We start from the raw sequence: 18,639 nt of genomic DNA, 5'->3' as shown, positions 1-18,639 counted from the left end.
GAATTTCTGGAAGGTAAGGCTGAGCACTGTGTCCAGCTCTAGATGTCTCAGTGACAAACACAACGACAGGGACAGAAGACCTGGGTCTCAGTCCTCTTCTGCCTGTAGGAGCTGTGGGTGTTGCACCTTCGGGGAGGGAACCCAGCCTTTCCACTGGCCCCTGCAGCTCTAACGGTTGAAAAGCCGGAGATGATGGCAGATTTCTGAACAGTCTCTTCACGGGCTGCATCTTCAGGAGAATCCCATGACGGGCAGAAGAAGAGGACATCACCAGTGGCAGAGGGGACGATGCCCGGGGAGATGAGGAGCTCGGGCTATTGTTACAGTTCACCCCAGGGTGCACCCAGCGACCTCCACGTGTCACCCGAGGAGGGGGCAGCAGCAGTACTGCTTCCATTTTTATAGGTAAGGAAGCGGTTCAGAGAGGGTAGGTGACTTGCCCAAGGTCCCCGGAGTACGTGGGCTCGTGCACATTGTCCATTTTAGGTAAAGGCAGCTCAGCCTGGGGCTGATGGAAGGCCAGGGACAGAGACTGAGACCCATAAGGCTCAACAACAGATCTGCTCCCAAGGACTTTTCCAGAAGTTTTCCAGCTTTGCCTAGAGTTCTTATCAGCATGAGAAGCAAGCTGATGTCCTCAAGGGAGAAGCGTGACAAGGCCCCTGGGGTCTGCTGACTTCCTCTGAAGTTGGGGCCACAGATGGAGCCCGGTGGAGCACAGTGCTAGGGCCTGGGCAGATTCCAAGGCTCAGGGCCTCCAAGGACTGTGAAAGTCCAGGCACTGCCTCTAGAGGAGCCGTTCTCCACCTAGAGGGACCTGGTCTGGGGTCCTCAAAGGTCCCCTATAGCCAGCTGTGAACAGGGAATAGCAGGGAGTTTGGGAAGAGAGGAGAGGGAGTCGAGATGCTCCTGCCTGGTGTGGGAGTCATATCTCCCTGAGCCAACCACAGGACAGCTACGCCCCAAGTGTGGCTCTGGGGTGGGGGAGCATTCGTGTTGATCTGTTTTTTTATTTGTTTTCGTTTTTCTGTGGTACTGGGGATTGAACCCAGGGGTGCTCTAACACCTAGCTACACCCCCAGCCTTTTTATTTTTTATTTTGAAACAAAGCCTCACTAAATTGCTGAGGCTGGCCTCAAACTCACGATCCTCCTGTCTTTGCCTCCCAAGTTGCTGGGATGACAGGCATGTGCCACCCCATTCGGCCTCCTCTGGTATTTTTCAATCCAAAAAAGGCTGTGATTCAGACGGGGTCGGGGAAGGGTGAAAGCAAAGGTCTGCTGGCCCACTGTGAGAGACATGACCCCTCAGTTCTCATGCTCCGGCTTGGCACAGGAGGTCTGTCCATAGATTCTCAGCACTGAACCCCAACTAGGCTCCCCCTATTAGCCATTTATTATTAATAACTGATTACCAGTTTGTGTAAGAATTCTCCCTCCGATCCCTACTACCTCATTCAGAGTTCAGTATTTTTCTTCATTTTAACTTTTATTTTTCTCCAGTTCGGTGGCTCAGCTCGCCCTCTCTGTTCTTTGCCCTTGGATGCTGCGGTCCTGGTGGGCGGTCCTGTCAGCAGAACTACAAAACCAAAAAAGCAACAGAATCGGAGAGGTTCCTGTGTCTTCCAGGGAGGGCATTTGGGGACATGAGGAAGAAGGTGGGGTCTGGAGCCACAGGCCAGGATCGGCTGTTATTCGCTGTGTGACCTTGAGCAAATCACTCATCTGTAAAATGGGATCATACGCTGGCCAGTGGGAGAACCAGGTCAGGTAAGAAGTGAGTGGCCCTTCCACGTCTGGCAGGCACACTGCAGCTTCCTGATTAATGGCTGAGAACACACTGTGATTGTCACTAATGCCTTGGGTGGGCTTAGTCTCCCCTATAGCAATGGACGATAACTGAAAATGTTGTCAGAAGCTACATGGCTGTCACCTCTAATGGGTCCTGCTGGGTTTGTGGCATGCAGGACACCTTCCCCTAGTGGTGCCAGTCACAAGAGCGGTCATTTACTGAGCACTTACTCTGGGTGGGGTCATAGTGTTTATGTTCAACTCATTTCAACCTCACATTTTCCATGAGGTCGATACTAGTGTTACTCCAATCTGTATAGGTAAGAAAGCAGCATTAAATGACTTACCCCACATCCCAGAATACTAGATGACATCACCAAAATGGCACTCAGAGTGGTTTTTACATATGTGTTCAGGGCTTTTTTTGTGTGGTTGTGCAAGTTGTTGACTGCACAAAGTGCCTAGACTAAGGGGTAAGCTGAGGCTGAAACAGCCCACACTCTGATTGCTGTGTATCCTGGGACAGGGCTATCCCCCCGTCCCCACTGCCACAGTACTGGAGATTGAACCTAGGGGCATTCTGCCATGGACCTACATCCCCATCCCCAGCCCTTTTTATTTTTTATTTTGAAACACAGTCTTGCTAAATTACGAGGCTGGCCTGGACTTATAATCCTGTGCTGAGACTGCAGGTGTGCACACTATTCCCAGCAGAGCCATCTTTTTTTTTTTAATTTGACAAAGATGCCAGAGAACAGCCAGAGAGGCTGTGAGGCCCGTAATGCCTTACACATGTCATCTGCAGAACGGCACCGTGGGCTGGATATTACAACCCCCATATTACAGATGAGGAAATCCAGGCCAGGAGAGTGGGAGCCGTGAGCTAGGCCATTCTGTAAGTAGTAAAGCCAGGATTTGAGCCTGGTGCCAAAGTCCCTGCTCTAAACCACTAGACCACTGCACAGACCCACCCATGAGTGCTCGAAAAGTAAATAAAGGAAACAGGCACGACCATCTGGCCTTTACCTGAAACCATATGGCAATTCTACAGAGGCCCTAGTGAGGCTGTGGAGGCCGGCCCTCTATCAGAAAATCAATTGATCAGGAACTGGAAGCCTTGGTCTTCAGAGCTCTGAACTCTGGAATTTAACTCTTTCTCTGGCTCTGTTTCCTCATCTGAAAGTGAGACTGCCACCATTTCTTACTGTTTGCAGAGTCTGTGTGCATATGTATTCATCCTCACATCAACCCTTGGATAAAGGTATTCTGGCCACCCTTCTGCTCAGAGAGGCAAGTGACATGTTCAGGGTCACACAGCAAGGAGGGAGGAACGGGACATGAAGCCAGGGCTCCTGGCTCCCAATCACAGCTTTGGGCCCCTTGCTAAGCATTTTAGAACTATTGGAGCCCCATGACCTGCCTGATGGCCCAGAGGTCACCCAGTGCACAAACAAGTGAGATAAATCAGATGGACTGGACACTGGCACAATCACATGACCACACCCAGTTCCCTCAGGAGAAGGCTTGGCAGGGAGGAGCACTCGGGGAGGAGTCTCTTCTTGGCTCAGAACAAAGCCTCTGCCTCTGCCTCTGCGGGAAGCGGGGCAGCCTGGGGCCCCAGCCTTGGGAAACTTCCAGAACTGCCTCAGGAGGAGAGGATGCACAGCAGGCCCAGGGAGCTTTCCCCCACCCACCCCCACAGGGCTCAGCAGCAGCAGGTCAGAGGAACCAGCATCTGTGAAAGCACTTTGCAAAGAGGTGCGGTCCCAGGGCAAGGGCCATTGTCTCCCCTCCCCTCCGTGCGCCTCAGGAAGAGGATTCCATCTGCGCACCAAAGACAGACTTGCCCACCCATCAATAAAATGGAGGATGCTGCTCCCACCCCAGCTGGGCGCCCTTCCAGAACTAACACATGCATGTGCTCTCTCTCCCTGCTGCCCCAAGCAACCTGCCACTCTGCCTGGCTCTGCAGGCCTACTCCATGTGGGCTGGCAACGCCCCAGGCATGAGGCCCTTCTGGGAGGTGGGGATAGTTCTTCTTATTTGGGGCGGGGTCTGTGGGTGATGAGGGAGGGAGACAGACAGACTACAGACCTTCCAGCGATTCCCGCATTCATTGCACAGGACGAAGGTGGTCATGGGCTCGTCGGCACTGCGCGTTTGCACCTGAGAGAGAACCAGCCGTGAAGTCGCTCTGCTGATCTAGAACCTGCTGTGGCTTCCCCTGTCTAGTAGGTCCGGATCCCAGGGGTTGGCACCGATATTCCTGCCCCACTTTGGCAATTCCCTAGCACTAAGAACTCCCTCTCCCTGGGCCGTCCATGAGTCGCCCCCAGCACCTCAACGGCTCAGCCTGGCCTTCCACTTGCACTTGGGTTGATCTTTCCGAACTGATCTCTCTGCTGTTGCCTCCCACAGGCCGCATGCGGGCCTCACCCCGAACACAGACGTGCCCAGCCCACCAGCACCGGAGTGAGCCGGGAGCACTTTAGAAATCACCTCGTTCATCTTTATTTTACCAATGGAAGGATGGAGGCCTGGAGAGGAAAAGGGGCTTGGAGGCCCAGGGGCCTCAGTTTCCCTGGTTATAACAAAGAAGCTGGCTCCACACGGCTCAGTTCCCTTCCGGCCATCAGTGACTCTCGGGGGTGGCCCCCTGTGTGTCTGGCTCTTCTCATTCTTACCTCAGGGCAGGCCAGAATACACTGGTCCCGCCTCCTCATCACACAGCCAACTGTTCTACAGCCAGAAAATGTTCTAGAAGCCGCAGAAGCACCACTGTGGTATCCCAAGCCTGGCCCTGGTCTCTGCGGCCTGGAGAACCTCAGCCCTTTCTCCCCTCGGGCTCCTTCCTAAGCATCTCTCTGGCTCACCACCTCCACGGCCCCTGGCTCCTCTTCCTCAGGCCCAGCCTGCAGCACCGGTACCTGGTTATAGGTGCAGTTCTTCTTCTTGCATTTGCTGCACTGGAAGAGATCGGTGGTGGTGCCGCCAGTCTTGGCCATCTGGTGCTCCCGGATGGCCTCCTGGGTCATGGCGTTCCTCAACTCCTTCAGCTCGTCACTGGCCATTTCCTGGAGAGAAATGAGCCTGTCCGTGAGGGCTGACGGCCCCACACCTGCTTGGCGGTGCTGAGGATTGAACCCAGGGCCTTGTACATGCGAGGCAAGTACTTTACCACCTGAGCTAGATCCCCAGCCCCCACCCCACCTCCCTGCTTTCTAGAGCATCTGAACAGAGGAGGGAGCTTGCCGGATGGAGCTAGCGGGAGGCCTGGCTTTCTGGTCCTCCCCAGCTGGGAAAATGCTGGACCTGAAGCATCCCTATTCCCATTCCATCTCTGGCTGCAAGGTCAAACCTGGGGGCTCCCGCTGGGCCAAGGTCAGCTGGGCGAGTACGGGAGGGTCGCAGGCAAACAGCCGGCCTGGGATTAGTGCTGTGGCTCATTCCACCAGGCCTGGCCCTCCCCCTGCCTGCCAGGACCTTGGCCTGGATTGAACCACTGCCCATCTGATCTATATGTCCTGTGTCCCCTAACCCTTCCAGTCTAGACTTGACCCAGAGCCTGTTCCAGCTATGAGCACTGCCTGGTGCGTCCTGCCTCTGGGAGCCGTGGCCCAGCTATCCATGACTTGCTGCCGCCATCCCCGCCCTCAGCAGAACCCTGAGGCGTCTGGGCTCACAGGTGAGCTGATCGCAGGACTCCCCTCCCACAGCACCCACCGTGGACTCGCAGGGTCTGCATTACCCAGACCCTTCCCTTCCTGTCCCCTGGCTACTGGATTCCCCTTAAGCCTCTGCCACAGGAGAGGAGAGAAGGGCATGCTCAGCTGGAGGCAGCGCCACCTAAGAGCTGTGCAGGGAAAGGAACACAACTGAAGCTGAGACGGAAGCGAGGACGTGGTGTTGGCCGGCCACTTCAATTGTTGCCGTCTGTCAGGCTTCCGCAGGGAACAGACTCGGCATAAAGGTCAAATGGTTTCAGTGTGTTGACCCTGCATTGTAACCACTCAGGCTTCTTGGTCAAAAGCATATTCCTGACTCTGAAATGCCAAGAGCAGACCCAGGAACATACATTTTTTTTTTTAACCAGTGTCCCCAAGTTGTTCCGGTACACACTAATGTTTAAGCCCTGTTGTGTTAAATTCGTAGGTGAGGGCCTCACCCCTCGCAGGAACAATAAGAGAAAGATAAGTCAACCCAGGGTCACGGAAGCTTAAAGCTGCTGCCTTTAATTTGGGGGAATTGTCCAGAGTGTAATGCAGTCAGCCATTTGAAATTTATCAGATGCCAATTTACTGAATGCCTTTAACTGGTGTTAAATGGGCTTTGGCGATGGGAGTGCCTGATTCCTTGGAAGCACCTGTCAATTTACCTGGTGTAAATATTCCCACGGTGGTCAACTTCTTTTCTCTCTTTCTTTTTTTGTACTGGGAACACTGAACCACTGAGCCACATCCCCAGCCCTTTTTTATATTCTATTTAGAGACATGGCCTCGCTGAGTTGCTGAGGCTGGCTTTGAACATGTGATCCTCCTGCCTCGGCCTCCCACGCTGTTGGGATTACAGGTGTGTGCAGTTGCGCCAGGCACCAGTCAATGTCAAGCCACTACAGTGATGTAACTGAGTGCTGCACATACTTAGCTCTGGAGCTGGCAACAGCTGGCTGGGCACACCACAGCCCCCAGGCTGCCAGGCTGCAGACAGGAAGCTTTGGTCCCTGCCCCATAACCAGAGAGGGAAGGGAGTCCAGAGCAGAGGTGTGCAGGTGCCAGAAGCACACCTCCCTTGGGAAGGGCTGGTGCCTGGGAAGGGCCTGGGAAGGGCTGGTCAAAAAGACGCTGATGACCTTAGCCAGTCTCCACAGATGGATTCTCAGGAGATGGCACATTGCAGACACAAAGAATAGCAGATACGAAAGAGCAGAAGACCAGGACAGCGTGTTTGGGGACGGGTATGTGGGGTGGCTTCGAGTTGAGGTGCGTGGGAAACATTGCGGGAGGCTAGATTCTGGAAGGAGGGCGTTAAGTGCCTGCTAACAGAGAACAGGAAAAATTACCCACCCACCCGCCAACCCATTGACCTCTCTCAGAGTCACAGGGAATCAGCCAGTCAGTGGTAGAGCGCTTGCTGAGCATGCGCCAGGCCCTGTCTTCCACCCCCTGCTCCACCAGAACACAAACATGAGCACACTGATGTAGAAAACAGGCGCTCAACTCAGCAGAGAAGAGCAGGAGAGGACGCTGGCAGAGAAGAGGCCTGAATGCGAGTTCAGTAAGGGTCTGTTGAACACATTTTTTTCTCCCCCAGAACTAGAGATTTAACCCAGGGGTGCTCTACCACTGAGCCACACCCCCAGCCCTTTCTTATTCAGAGACAGACTCTCACTAAGTTGTTCAGGATGGCCTTGAACTTCTTGTGGTCCTCCTGCCTCAGCCTGCACGGTTGCTGGGATTACAGGCATGTGCCACTCTGCCTACCATCATTTTTCTTACTGAAACAACCCTGTCCTGTATTTCTTTCCTTTTTAAAAAATTTGATTGGGCTGGGGATGTGGCTCAAGAGGTAGTGCACTCATCTGGCATGCGCGGGGCGCTGGGTTCGATCCCCAACACCACATAAAAATAAAAAATAAAGATATTGTATCCACCTAAAAACTAAAAAAAAATAAATATTTAAAAAATTTGATTTGATTGATTGTGGTGCTAGGGACTGAACCCAGGGCCTCGGGCATCCTTGGCAAGCTCCACCACTGAGCCACATCCCCAGCCCTGTCTTGTATTTCTTATAGAAACTTCTTTCTTGGGGCAAGAGATGACCCAGGAGGAAACTCCAGGTATTCCAATGCTGAGATTCTAACCCCTAAAGTGATGGGATTTGGATGTAGGGTCCTTGGGAGGAGATTAGGTCTGGAGGGCTGTGGGATTACTTTTATAAAGAGGCCAGAGACACTCACTCTTCCCGCCAGGTGAGGTGGTCACATGAGAGAGCTGTCTGTAAGGAATGAGGCCCTCACCCTCACCAGATGGAACCTGCCAGCACCCTGATTTTGGACTTTCAGCACTCAGCACTGAATGAGTCTGTCATGCATCGGTTGCCCGACGGGGGGATTTTTGTTACAGCAACCTGAACTAAGATACTGGTAAGCTGACTTGCAATTTGCAATCATGGACATCCACTTCCATTTGTCAAAAAGATCAGATATTTTAAATTAAGCGGAAAGATAACCCTGGTGCACATTTGCCAAGTTCCCACTTTACCTTAGAGCAAGAGCTCTTTGTTGTTTGGGTATTTGAGGAAGGCAGTGAGCCCTCTCCCCGAAACGTAGATATACACATACTGTAACACACATACTCATCACCCCACACGCACGCCAAACACCAGACACACCCTGCACATCACACACATACTACGCAGACTCCACATAGCACACAGAGAACACACACAAACACCAAACACATCACACATGCCACACACACACACAACACGTGTGCCACACCGCTCACTACACACAGATCACAGTGATCAGTGGGTTCCCAGACACCCTGAGGCCCAACCAGGATCCAGGGACCTAACACTTTCACTCTTTCTCGGGGTCACTTCAATTCTCCAATTTTGGTGTGTGTTGGGGGGTACCAGGGATTGAACTCAGAGGCACTTGACCACTGAGCCACATCCCCATTCCTTTTTTATGTATTATTTAGAGACAGGGTCTCACTGAGTTGCTTAAGGCCTTGCTAGTTGCTGAGGCTGGCTTTGAACTTACAGTCCTCCTGCCTCAGCCTCCCAGGCCACCGGGATGACAGGTGTGCACCACTGCACTCGGCTAATTCTCCAATTTCTGGCTACTGGCAGGGATCCCCTGTGAGCTCTGGCGGGAGAGAGCTGTCATGCCTGAGGGTGGCAAAAGGTGTCTTTCCAAGGTGTGGGCTCTGAAATAAGCAGACCTGGGATCAAGCACTCATCTATCACTAACTGTAGCCTCAGTTTTCTTATCAACAAAATGGGGATATTTCCTCCTCTATGACACCGTGAGAAGGGTTACAGGAAATGAGAGGTGAAGGAGCCCATCACTTACTGACCCTGAGGGGAGCCTTGCCTTGAGGCCCAGGAAGCCCCGGGTCCATCTTCTCCTGTATCACACATCTGTTACTTCGTGTATATTAACTCATTCAGTCCTTCCCAAGAGAGCAGTTCTGATTCTCATCCTCATTTTGTAGAGGGAAAAACTGAGCACAGAGAGGTTAAATAGTTCATCCAAGGTCACACAGATAAGTGGCAGAATCGGAATTCAAAGGCTGACACGGTTCAGGGCTTCTGAGGACTGTACAATCGCTTCTCAAATGGTCTCTCCTCTACTGACCCCTCGAGGCTGGGTCAGTCCTCCCCTCCTGTAAGTTCCCACAGTGGCATTATGTACCACTCGGTATTATAACTTAAAATCTGACTCCTCACCTTGGACTCCTATCGTGGCCAGGGCCCTGGGTTCTGAGAACTGGGATACAGGACTGAACGAGAGAGAGAAGCAGAGAAAGGTGGGTGCCCTGGGGCCAGACAGCTGCCTCCTGGCTTCAACGCTTTCTGGCTGCGTGCAGCGGAACACTGGCTGACCTCAGTGTCCTCATCTGTAACATGGGGACGACACATTTCTATCTTATGGCCGCGGTCCCTGTGCTTACACAGCACTTCATACAAGTTGCCTGTGTTCATCATCTTGATGGCTCTCGAGGCCCTGTGGGGGGGCTGAGATGATTCTGGTGGGAAAAGGGCCTTGGGCACAGTGGAGGGGCCTGGCCTCCCACACTCCCACCCAGAGGCCCCGCGGTCCTTACCTCTGCCGTCATCTTGGCTATGAGCCCAGCGGAAATGGCCCCGCTGAGCACATTCCGCCTCAAGCCAGGGTTCCTGGGGTCCTTGAGGTTGCTGATGCGGCTGCGCACGCGGTTCCGGTATTTCATGTCTGTGCTCTTGAGCTCCTGGTAGATATGTGACAAGGTCAAGGGACAGCCTGCCACTCACAGAGGGGCACAGAGGATCAGAATCCAGAGCCATCTCCTCCTCTTCTTGGACTTTACAGGGGTTGGCGGCACCTTTGTGGCCTCTGACTGGCCACTGGAGGTAGCACTTGGGCATTTGGGGTCATCTAAGTATCACAGACAGGAAACACCCTCCATGGAGTGACTAATGGTAGCAAGCACTATGGTGTCAAGGACCCTGGGGAACAGGCACCCTGCTTTTTCTAAGCCTCTTGTGTGACTTCAGATGAGTCACATGACTTCTCTGTACCTCAGTTTCCTTATTTATAAAATATAGTGTTGGAGCTGGGCAGGATGGTACACGCCCATAAACCCAGTGATGTGGGAGGTTGAGGCAGGAGGATGGCAAGTTTGAGGCCAGCCTCAGTAATTTAGTGAGACTCTGTCTCAAAATAAAAAAAATAAAAGGGCTGGGGATGTAGTTTGGTGATAAAGTGTCCAGGGCTTCAATCCCTAGTACCACTAAATAAGTAAATAAGTAAAATTCAGTGTTGTTAGAAAGATACAGTGAGTTTACTGGCATGGTGTCTGGAACGTATCAAATGTTCAACATTATGGGCTGTGAGGACGATGACAAGATGAGGAGAATCTCTAGTTTGGAAGGGATCTTGGAGGTTGTAAGTACAGCTATTAGAGAAGATTAAAAGCTACATGTTGGGGCTGGGGTTGTGGCTCAGTGAGTGGTAGAGCGCTCGACTTGCATGTGCGGGACCCTGGGTTCGATCCTCAGCACCACATAAAAATAAATAAGTGAATAAAGGTACCGTGTCCAACTACAACTAAAAAATAAATTAGTTAAAAAAAAAAAAAAAGCTACATGTTGACCAGGTGCTGTGGCCCACACGCCTGTAATCCCAACAACTCGGGAGGCTGAGGCAGGAGGATTGCAAGTTCAAAGCCAGCTTCAGCAACTTAGTGAGACCTTGTCTCAAAATTTAAAAAAATAAAAAGGGCTGGGTGTGTAACTCAATGGTAGGACTCTTGTCTAGTATGTGTAAGGCCCTGGGTTCAATCCCCAGTGTACTGGGCGGCTGGGGGCAGGGGGCAGGGATACATATTTAATATTCTAAGAAGTACTGCAAAAAAAAAGCATTGAACTTTGCGTGACATGGTGTACCCAACATATTTGATCATAGATTCCCCCTCCTATATTTTCCCTTCCCTTGGGCACTATGTACTTGTGTACTAGAAATGAGCTCAGGGATGCTCTACTGCTGAGCTACATCCTGTTTCTGCTTTTTGGTTCTGTGGATTTAAGCCAGGGGTACTTTACCATTGGGCCACAGCTCCAGCCTTTTGGTTTTTAATTTTGAAACAGGGTCTTGCCAAATTGCTTAGGGCCTTATTAAGTAAGTTGTTGAGGCTGGCTTTGAACTTGCTATCCTCCTGCCTCAGCTTCCTGAGCCGCCGGGATTATAGGTGTGTGCCACCATGCCCAGCATTTTTTATTTTGAGACAGGGTCTCACTAAATTGTCCAGACTGCCCTAAACTTTGTGATCCTCCTGCCTCAGCCTGGGATTAGCTGGGATTAGAGGCCTGTACCGCTGTGCCCGGCCCCTCTCCTCCTTTCCTTTGGTAATTCCCATGACCATGATTTTCATCCCATAGAACCCACCTCAGGAATGGCTGACCAGGGACTCCTTCTCCTATTACTAGACGAGGAGGCTGAGGCTTGCAAAGGGTGCAGGCTCAAGGTCACAGGGCAGATTCCCAGCAGACAGGGCTGGAGGCCAGACCCCCTCTTAACAGCAGTGCTCTGGCCGCTCACCCTGCAGGAAGCTGCCCCTGGCCACCGACCACAGCGAGTTTCTTTCCCAACGCTGCATCCCAGATGGGCCTCCCTCCCCTCCACCCTCTGGAGCAGCTCGGGAACACAGCCTCATTTTTTGGCTCTCCTGAACCAAGCAGAATCAGGAAAACAAAGCGGTTGCTGGGAAAAGCCACATACAGAGGAGCCCGCGGGGGACGTGCAGGAAGGAGGCAGCCGACTCGCCAGAAATGGTGGGGAGGCAGGAGGTATTATTGTTTTTTACAACGATTGTGGTTTTAATACCGTAAAAGTGTGAAAAGAAAAGAATATGTCACGATGCAATTTGAGAGTCAAAATATGTGTCGGGAAACCTTCCATGCAGGATTTCTGGATCGTGTATCTGTCGCTATGCAGGACAGAATGTGGGGACAGTTGGGCTGGCCACACCCCCCCTCAGTCTATCTCTGACTCCTCCATTTCCTAAACCCAAGAAGGAGGAGCGGGAGGGCAACCCTTGGGGTCTGACCCTCAGAAGGGGTGTGGCCTGTGCTGCACACATGCCACGTAGGTTCAGGGGTCTCCAAAGAGGACCAGGCTTTTCTGGGGACACAGAGAATTCAAGCCCTACATCCATCCTCTGGGCTATAAGGTTTGTGCAGCGTCCAGTAGAAGCAGTGAATGAGGAAGGAAAGCCAGGAGGGAAACCAGGTTTGAGGCCATCCACTTAGTTTCAAACTGGGCTTGTGGATAGAGGGACCTGCTTAGAGGGGTGGCTGTTGTGGAGAAAATGAAGTCCTGACACCTTGGGTGGGCTCAGCCTTCCTAGATTAACAGGAGAGGATGCCAGTGTGTTTGTTGAGGCCTTGGGTAGTTCTAGTCACTGGATGTATAGAGAGAAACTTCCAGAAAACATGTTGGGGGACTTAGGGTTGGCTTCAGGCAGGATGTGGAAGCAGGCAAGCTTGCTGTCTGCAGATTTGGCCCTGGGCCTCTCTGACAGACCTAGCTAGAACCCAGGAGGTCTGAAAAGGGCCACTCACACCCCATGTGACATTTAGACTCCCTCTCTCCTGGGTATTCTGTCCCCTCCCTCCGCACCTCTTTGTCTCTGACAGGCAAACCTTTGTCTTCAGTAAAAAGACATTCCATGCATTCACTCAGCAGGGCACAGTGGAGGGAGAGACTCTTTCCCAAGCAGAATCCTCTGGACTAATGGGCCTACAGCAGTGAGGTCGCCCCTCCCTGTCTACACAAGGGCCCTTTCAGACAGGAAGCGGGGAGCAGGGCCTGTGGAAATCCAAGGCCAAAGCCTCCAGTCAGACCTGACACTCAGTAGTTCCTGGGCCTCAGCTTCCTCATCTATACAATGGGAACAGCAGCTCACACCTCAGAGGTTGTCAGGAGCCTTAACAGAGACAGGAAGCATCAGGTGCACAGCGCACATGCCTGGTACAACATCAGGGGGTCAAACATGGCGTTGTTACTATCAGAGGGAGGAAGAGGGGAAAGGCCACGCGGGAGACCTGCTTCCTGTCTGACCACCCAGATCCACGTTAGGATCTGGCACAGCGGCTGGAACCCAGCAGTTCAAATCCCAACTCTGCCACCTCCATCCGCTGCAGGAGCTTTGGCAAGTGGCAACCTCCCTGCGCCTCCGCTGCCCCACCTACAACGGTTTCATCAGGGAACCTTGTGGGGCTGTCCTCCGTGGTGGCTGAGGTGCTTAACAAGAGGCTGGGGCTGTCCCCAGAGCCTGCCCCATCACCAGGCGGTCCAGACACCCACAGACCCAGCACCCTTCAAGGATATGGTCTTCGATTTCCGAAGCCATCTTGTCGCAGTTGACTCCATAATCCTTGTAATCATCTGAAAGAGACCAGGACATACAGACATGAGCCAGACTCGACTGCCACCAACAGAGGTACCTGCTTGAGCTGGGGACAGCAGTGCTCCCTTTCCACTCCCAGGAAGTGGTGCTGGGGAAGGGGCACCTCGCCTGCCCTGGGGAGCCCCTTTCCCTGGCCTGTGAGCTCTCACCTTCTGCCCTCAGGGCCGCTGACAGCATCTCCACACACTTGTCCCGGACAGAGTCCCCTGTGAGATAGCAGGGCGCCAGGAGGCAGGCGGAGGGGGCAAACGTGGGAGTAGAGGGGCTGCTGGGTGTTTTGGGGGTCTCTGCTCTTGATCTGCTGCTGTTTGATCTGAGGATGACAATCAGTGATAGACAAGTTGACGTTACGTGGACAAGGCATTGATGGAGCACCATTCTGGATGTTTATAGGGGTGTTCTCTCTTGCTCCTCTTCACAACCTGATGAGGCAGGTCCTATTTCAGGTACTTGATACAGATCATCTCATTTAATCCCCATAACAATTCCATGAGGTCAATGCTATTCTCATCCCAACTTTAGAGGTGCATCTTAGACGTAGATCCATTTAAAGATGCACTCGACTCAGATGACACCTTGGGAGCCAACAGGATTCAAACCCTAGCAGTGCACCTCCTGGGAACCCACACTCTTGACCAACCACTGTGCTTTACAAGTCATAGGACAGGTGACGCCACCCATAACGCTACAATCTGTTGAGCATTGTACTAGTTTCTCTCCACCTATGGACTCGTAAGAATATGAGCCATTTGTTACTTCAGTAACTATGTATTAGGCACCATTCTGCAGGCTCTGTGCTAAGAACAAGGACGAAGCAGCCAACCAGGCATGGCTTCTCCCTCTGTGAGTACAGGCTGGTTCCAGCCAGGTGCCTGAGGGCCATCAGGTACTTTACCAGCATTTTGTGTGTGTGTGTGTGTGTGTGTGTGTGGTGCTAGGGATTGAACCCAGTGCCTTGTGCATGCAAGACAAGCACTCTACCAACTGAGCTAGAGCCCCAGCCCCTTTATCAGCATTTTCTACTTTGATCCCCACAGCAGCACCTCTGAGATTGTGAACCCAGGGCAGCCTGGTTCCAGTGCCTTCGTTCTTGGCTCTAGGGTGTACTGCCTAAGACCAATCTCCCTTTTTTGAAAAAGCAAATATAAATGCACACACACAGAGATGACAGGAAAACTAAACAGGTGTCTTAGTTCAGGCACCCATAACAAAATGCCACAGAAAGATGGCTTCAAAAGCAGAAAGTTAACTGCATTCAATGGCGCATGCCTATAATTCCAGTGGCTCAGGAGGCTGAGGCAGGAGAACTGTGAGTCCCCAGCCAGCCTTAGCAACCTGCAAGGCCCTAAGCAACTTAGTGAGACCCTGTCTCTAAATAAAATATTAAAAAGGGCTGGGGAATGTGGCTCAGAGGTTAAGCACACCTGGGTTCAATCCCTGGTACAAAAAAAAAAAAAAAAAAAAAAAACCAGAAATTTATGCCTCACAGTTCTAGAAACTGGGAAGTCCAAGATCAAGGTGCTAGCCAATTCAGTTTCTGGTGAGGATTCTTTCTGGCTTGTAAATGGCTACTTGTTGCTGTTTCCACATGGGGGAGAGCCAGTGAGTTCTCTGGTGTCTCTTTTTATAAGGATGCTAACCCTAATGGTCCAGGTCTCCACCCTTGGGATTTCCTTTAGCCTTAAAGTCTCCATAAAGGTCCTACCTCCAAATGAAGTCATATCGGGGTTTGAGGCTTTAGGGGTGGGTATCATATGGATTTGGGTATCACAAACATTGAGTCCACAAACCATGTTAATAGTAATTATCTCTCAGATATTTGGGGATTGTAAGAGATTTTTATCATAAGAATTTTTTGCTTATACACATTTTTAAAATCTTCTATGAAGGGCTGGGGATGTGGCTCAAGCGGTAGCGCGCTCGCCTGGCATGCGTGCGGCCCGGGTTCGATCCTCAGCACCACATACCAACAAAGATGTTGTGTCCGCCGAGAACTAAAAAATAAATATTAAAAATTCTCTCTCTCTCTTAAAAAAATAAAATAAAAATAAGTATCTAGAAGAGAGAATTAAAAAAAATCTTCTATGAAGAATATATATATAGTAATAAAATTGTTTTAACATTTGACAAACACGAGAGGTCACTCTGAGCTGGTAGCTGAGACAGGTTTCTTATCTTCTTCTTCCCAAGGAGCTGTCAGCAAAAGGTGGAAGTAACCCAAAGGTCCAGAGATGGATGAACAGATAAGAAAAGTGATGTGTACATACAATGGAATATTATTCAGCTGTAAAGAAGAAGGGGATCCTGACACATGCCACACCATGGATAAACTCTGAATACAACAGAGTTTGAGGAATCAACCAGACAGAAAAGAAAGTGGAATCAACCAGACAGAAAAGAACAAACGTCATGATTCCACATAGATGAGGTTTCTAGAATAACCCAAATCATACAGAAAGTAGGATGGTGATTGTGAGGGGCTGGAAACAGGGTGGGGAGTGGTTTTCTAATGGGTGTAGAGTTTCAGTTTGAGACACTCCATTCATCTCTGAAACTTTGTGTTTGTAATGGTTGCACAACATGGTGTACAGACTCAAGGCCACTTGATGTACACCTAAAATGGCAAAAAAAAAATTTTTTTCTTTTCATTGATTTTTTGGGCTTGAACCCAAGAGCACTGCACTATTGAGCTATATCTGTAGCCCTTTGTAATTCTTGTTTTGAGATAGGATCTTGCTAAGTTGCCCAGGCTGGCTTTGAACTTGGCAATTCTCCTGCCTCAGACTTCCAAGTTGCTGGAATTGCAGGAATGTGCCACTGTGCCTGGTATGTTAAACATATATTTTTAAAAAAATTTTTTAAATCCTGGTCTGGGGTTGTGACTTAGAGGTAGAGCGCTCACCTAGCATGTGTAAGGCGCTGGGTTCGATCCTCAGCACCACATAAAAATAAATAAAATTAAGGTATTGTGTCCAACTACCACAAAAAAATAAATACATAAAAAAATTTTAAAAACCCATATAGTAAGTTCAGTGACTAGGACTGGCCAGGAAGCTGGACTGGGGAGGCGGCTCAGTGGTAAAACTCTTGCCTAGTCTGCACAAGGCCCTGTGCTGGATTTCCAGCACTGAGGGGTGAAAAAGAGTAGTCTGGAAATCTGCAATAAACAGTGATAGCTATTTGTTTTATATATTTAGTTAATCTTTTTTTAATATTTACTTTTTAATTGTAGTGGACACAATACCTTTATGTATTTATTTATTTATTTTTATGTGGTGCTGAGCATCGAACCCAGAGCCTCACATGTGCTAGGTGAGTGCGCTACCACTGAGCCACAACCTCAGCCCTATCTGGTAAATCTTAATGCATTTGAAATGACAAACTATCTCATTTTTCTCAAGCTGAAAAAAAAGGTTAAATGGCAACTTTTGTGATGTATATTTTGTCACAATTTAGAAAACAACAAAAAGAAAAAAAAGATTGAAATGTTAATGCATACAACCAAATAAATAAACAGGCTGGAGCTCAGACTCCAACTGTTGTTGGTCCTTTGGGTCCTCATGAAGAGGAGCTGGGAGTGCACGAGGGGCATGGCCCAGTGTCCCCATGGTTCTCTGTGCTCATAGTCTTATGATGCCAGACCTTACCACATGATTTAAGCAGGGCAAATGGAGCTGGGCACAGTGGCACATGCCTATAATCCCAGAGACTCAGGAGGCTGAGGCAGGAGGATCGCAAGTTCAAAGCCAGCCTCAGCAACTTATCAGGTCCCAAGCAACTTAGTGAGACCCTGCCTCAAAATGAAACAATAAAAAGGGCTGGGGATGTGGCTGAGTGGTTAAGCACCTGCCTAGCAAGCAAGGGCCCTGGGTTCAACCTCCAACACTACCCACCGCTATGCACACAAAAGAGAGAAAGGGAGAGAGAGAGAAAGGTGAAATGGGTCCCAGCGTGGTGCAATTCAGTCCAAAGGATTCGGCAAGGAATGGAGAGGCGGCGGCCACTCAGATGAGAGGAAAGGACAATGACAACGCATTCCTCGCAGGAACATATGGGAATGTGGAAGTCCCAGTCTGCACGGGCAAAGCTGAGGGGCTCGGCATCCTGGAGTGGGAGGGTGAGGGGGCTTGTGGAGGAGAGGGAGGTGGAAGGAGAGAGAAGGCCTGACCCAGGGCTGGTTAAGGATGGTGCTAACAGAAGCCACTGTTTACCATGCATTCGCTACTTATTCCTCGTGGTAGCCTTGAGAGGCACAAATTCCTGGCCCTGTTTTACGGATGAGGAAATGGAACTTGGAGAAGTGAAAGGACTTGGTGACAGTTGTGGATAGCTCCTTCCTCCCTTCCAGAACTGTTTCCGCACCACATAGGGAAGGGGCCAGGCAGGCAGGACGTTTCTGCTGCCGCCTTCACCCCTCCAAAGTCCTCCTTCTGTGCCCACCAGGATCTATCTGTCCGCCAACTCTCATGCTTCTGCTCCCAAAATGACTCACCAGGGAGATTGTGCTGGCTTTTTTTTTTTTTTTTTTTTTTTTTGAGACAAGGTCTTGCTGTGCAGCCCAGGCTGGTCTCAAACTCACAATCCTCCTGCATCTGTCTCCTAAACAGCGGGGATCACAGGTGCCTTCAATCACACCAGAACTGACTCATCAAAGAAATTAGGTTCCCCTGCTCCACTCCAGCGTCTAGTCACCCTGAGCCCTTGTGAAAGGGCCCCAAAGGCTGCTGGGCTTCCTACAGCAGGAGGTGCCCTCCCCGCCATTGGCCTCCCAGTTGTGCACTGCAGTCTGAGCAGCTGCACCTGCACCACGCAACACCAGGGTCTGGATCTGCAGCTGATTGTCAAGTTCATTTTCCGTCTGTGGATGTGCTGCTTCCCTTCAGAAAGAGGAGGGTGGGCTGCTGAGAGAGTCTTCAGGTCTGGGGAGTTGTGGCTGAGAGAGAGTCTGGCTGAGCAGCAGGGCTTCCAAGTATTAAAACCTGGGGTTGGGCTGGGGATGTGGCTCAAGCAGTAACGCGCTCACCTGAGAGGTGCAGGGTGCTGGGTTCGATCCTCAGCACCACATAACAATAAAAGATGTTGTGTCCACCAAAAACTGAAAAATAAATATTAAAAAAATTTCTCTCTCTTTAAAAACAAACCACCACCACAACAACAAAACAACTGGGGTTTCA

At 50.8% G+C, this 18,639-nt stretch overlaps 1 protein-coding gene across 4 annotated transcripts in view; it reads right to left on the bottom strand.

The window, feature by feature from the left end:
- Positions 1-1,451: 1,451 nt before the first annotated feature.
- The window catches only part of TCEA3 (transcription elongation factor A3), a 38,307-nt gene continuing 21,119 nt past the window's right edge, over positions 1,452-18,639 (bottom strand). For all 4 annotated transcript variants that reach the window (XM_081307284.1, XM_081307286.1, XM_081307287.1 and 1 more), the window contains 6 exons: positions 13,615-13,778; positions 13,388-13,443; positions 9,623-9,778; positions 4,718-4,864; positions 3,885-3,956; positions 1,452-1,578 (listed from right to left, as the gene is read on the bottom strand). In XM_081307284.1, the coding sequence (XP_081163410.1) occupies positions 1,570-1,578; positions 3,885-3,956; positions 4,718-4,864; positions 9,623-9,778; positions 13,388-13,443; positions 13,615-13,778 (604 nt within the window). In that variant the 3' untranslated portion in view covers positions 1,452-1,569. The remainder of the gene's footprint in view (positions 1,579-3,884; positions 3,957-4,717; positions 4,865-9,622; positions 9,779-13,387; positions 13,444-13,614; positions 13,779-18,639) is intronic.

This window comes from Spermophilus citellus, assembly GCF_964194105.1.
Source record: "Spermophilus citellus genome assembly, chromosome: 9".
Taxonomy (NCBI): Eukaryota; Metazoa; Chordata; class Mammalia; order Rodentia; family Sciuridae; genus Spermophilus; species Spermophilus citellus.
The sequence above is the reverse complement of the archived record's forward strand: the minus strand, read 5'-3'. Positions and strand labels throughout refer to the sequence as shown.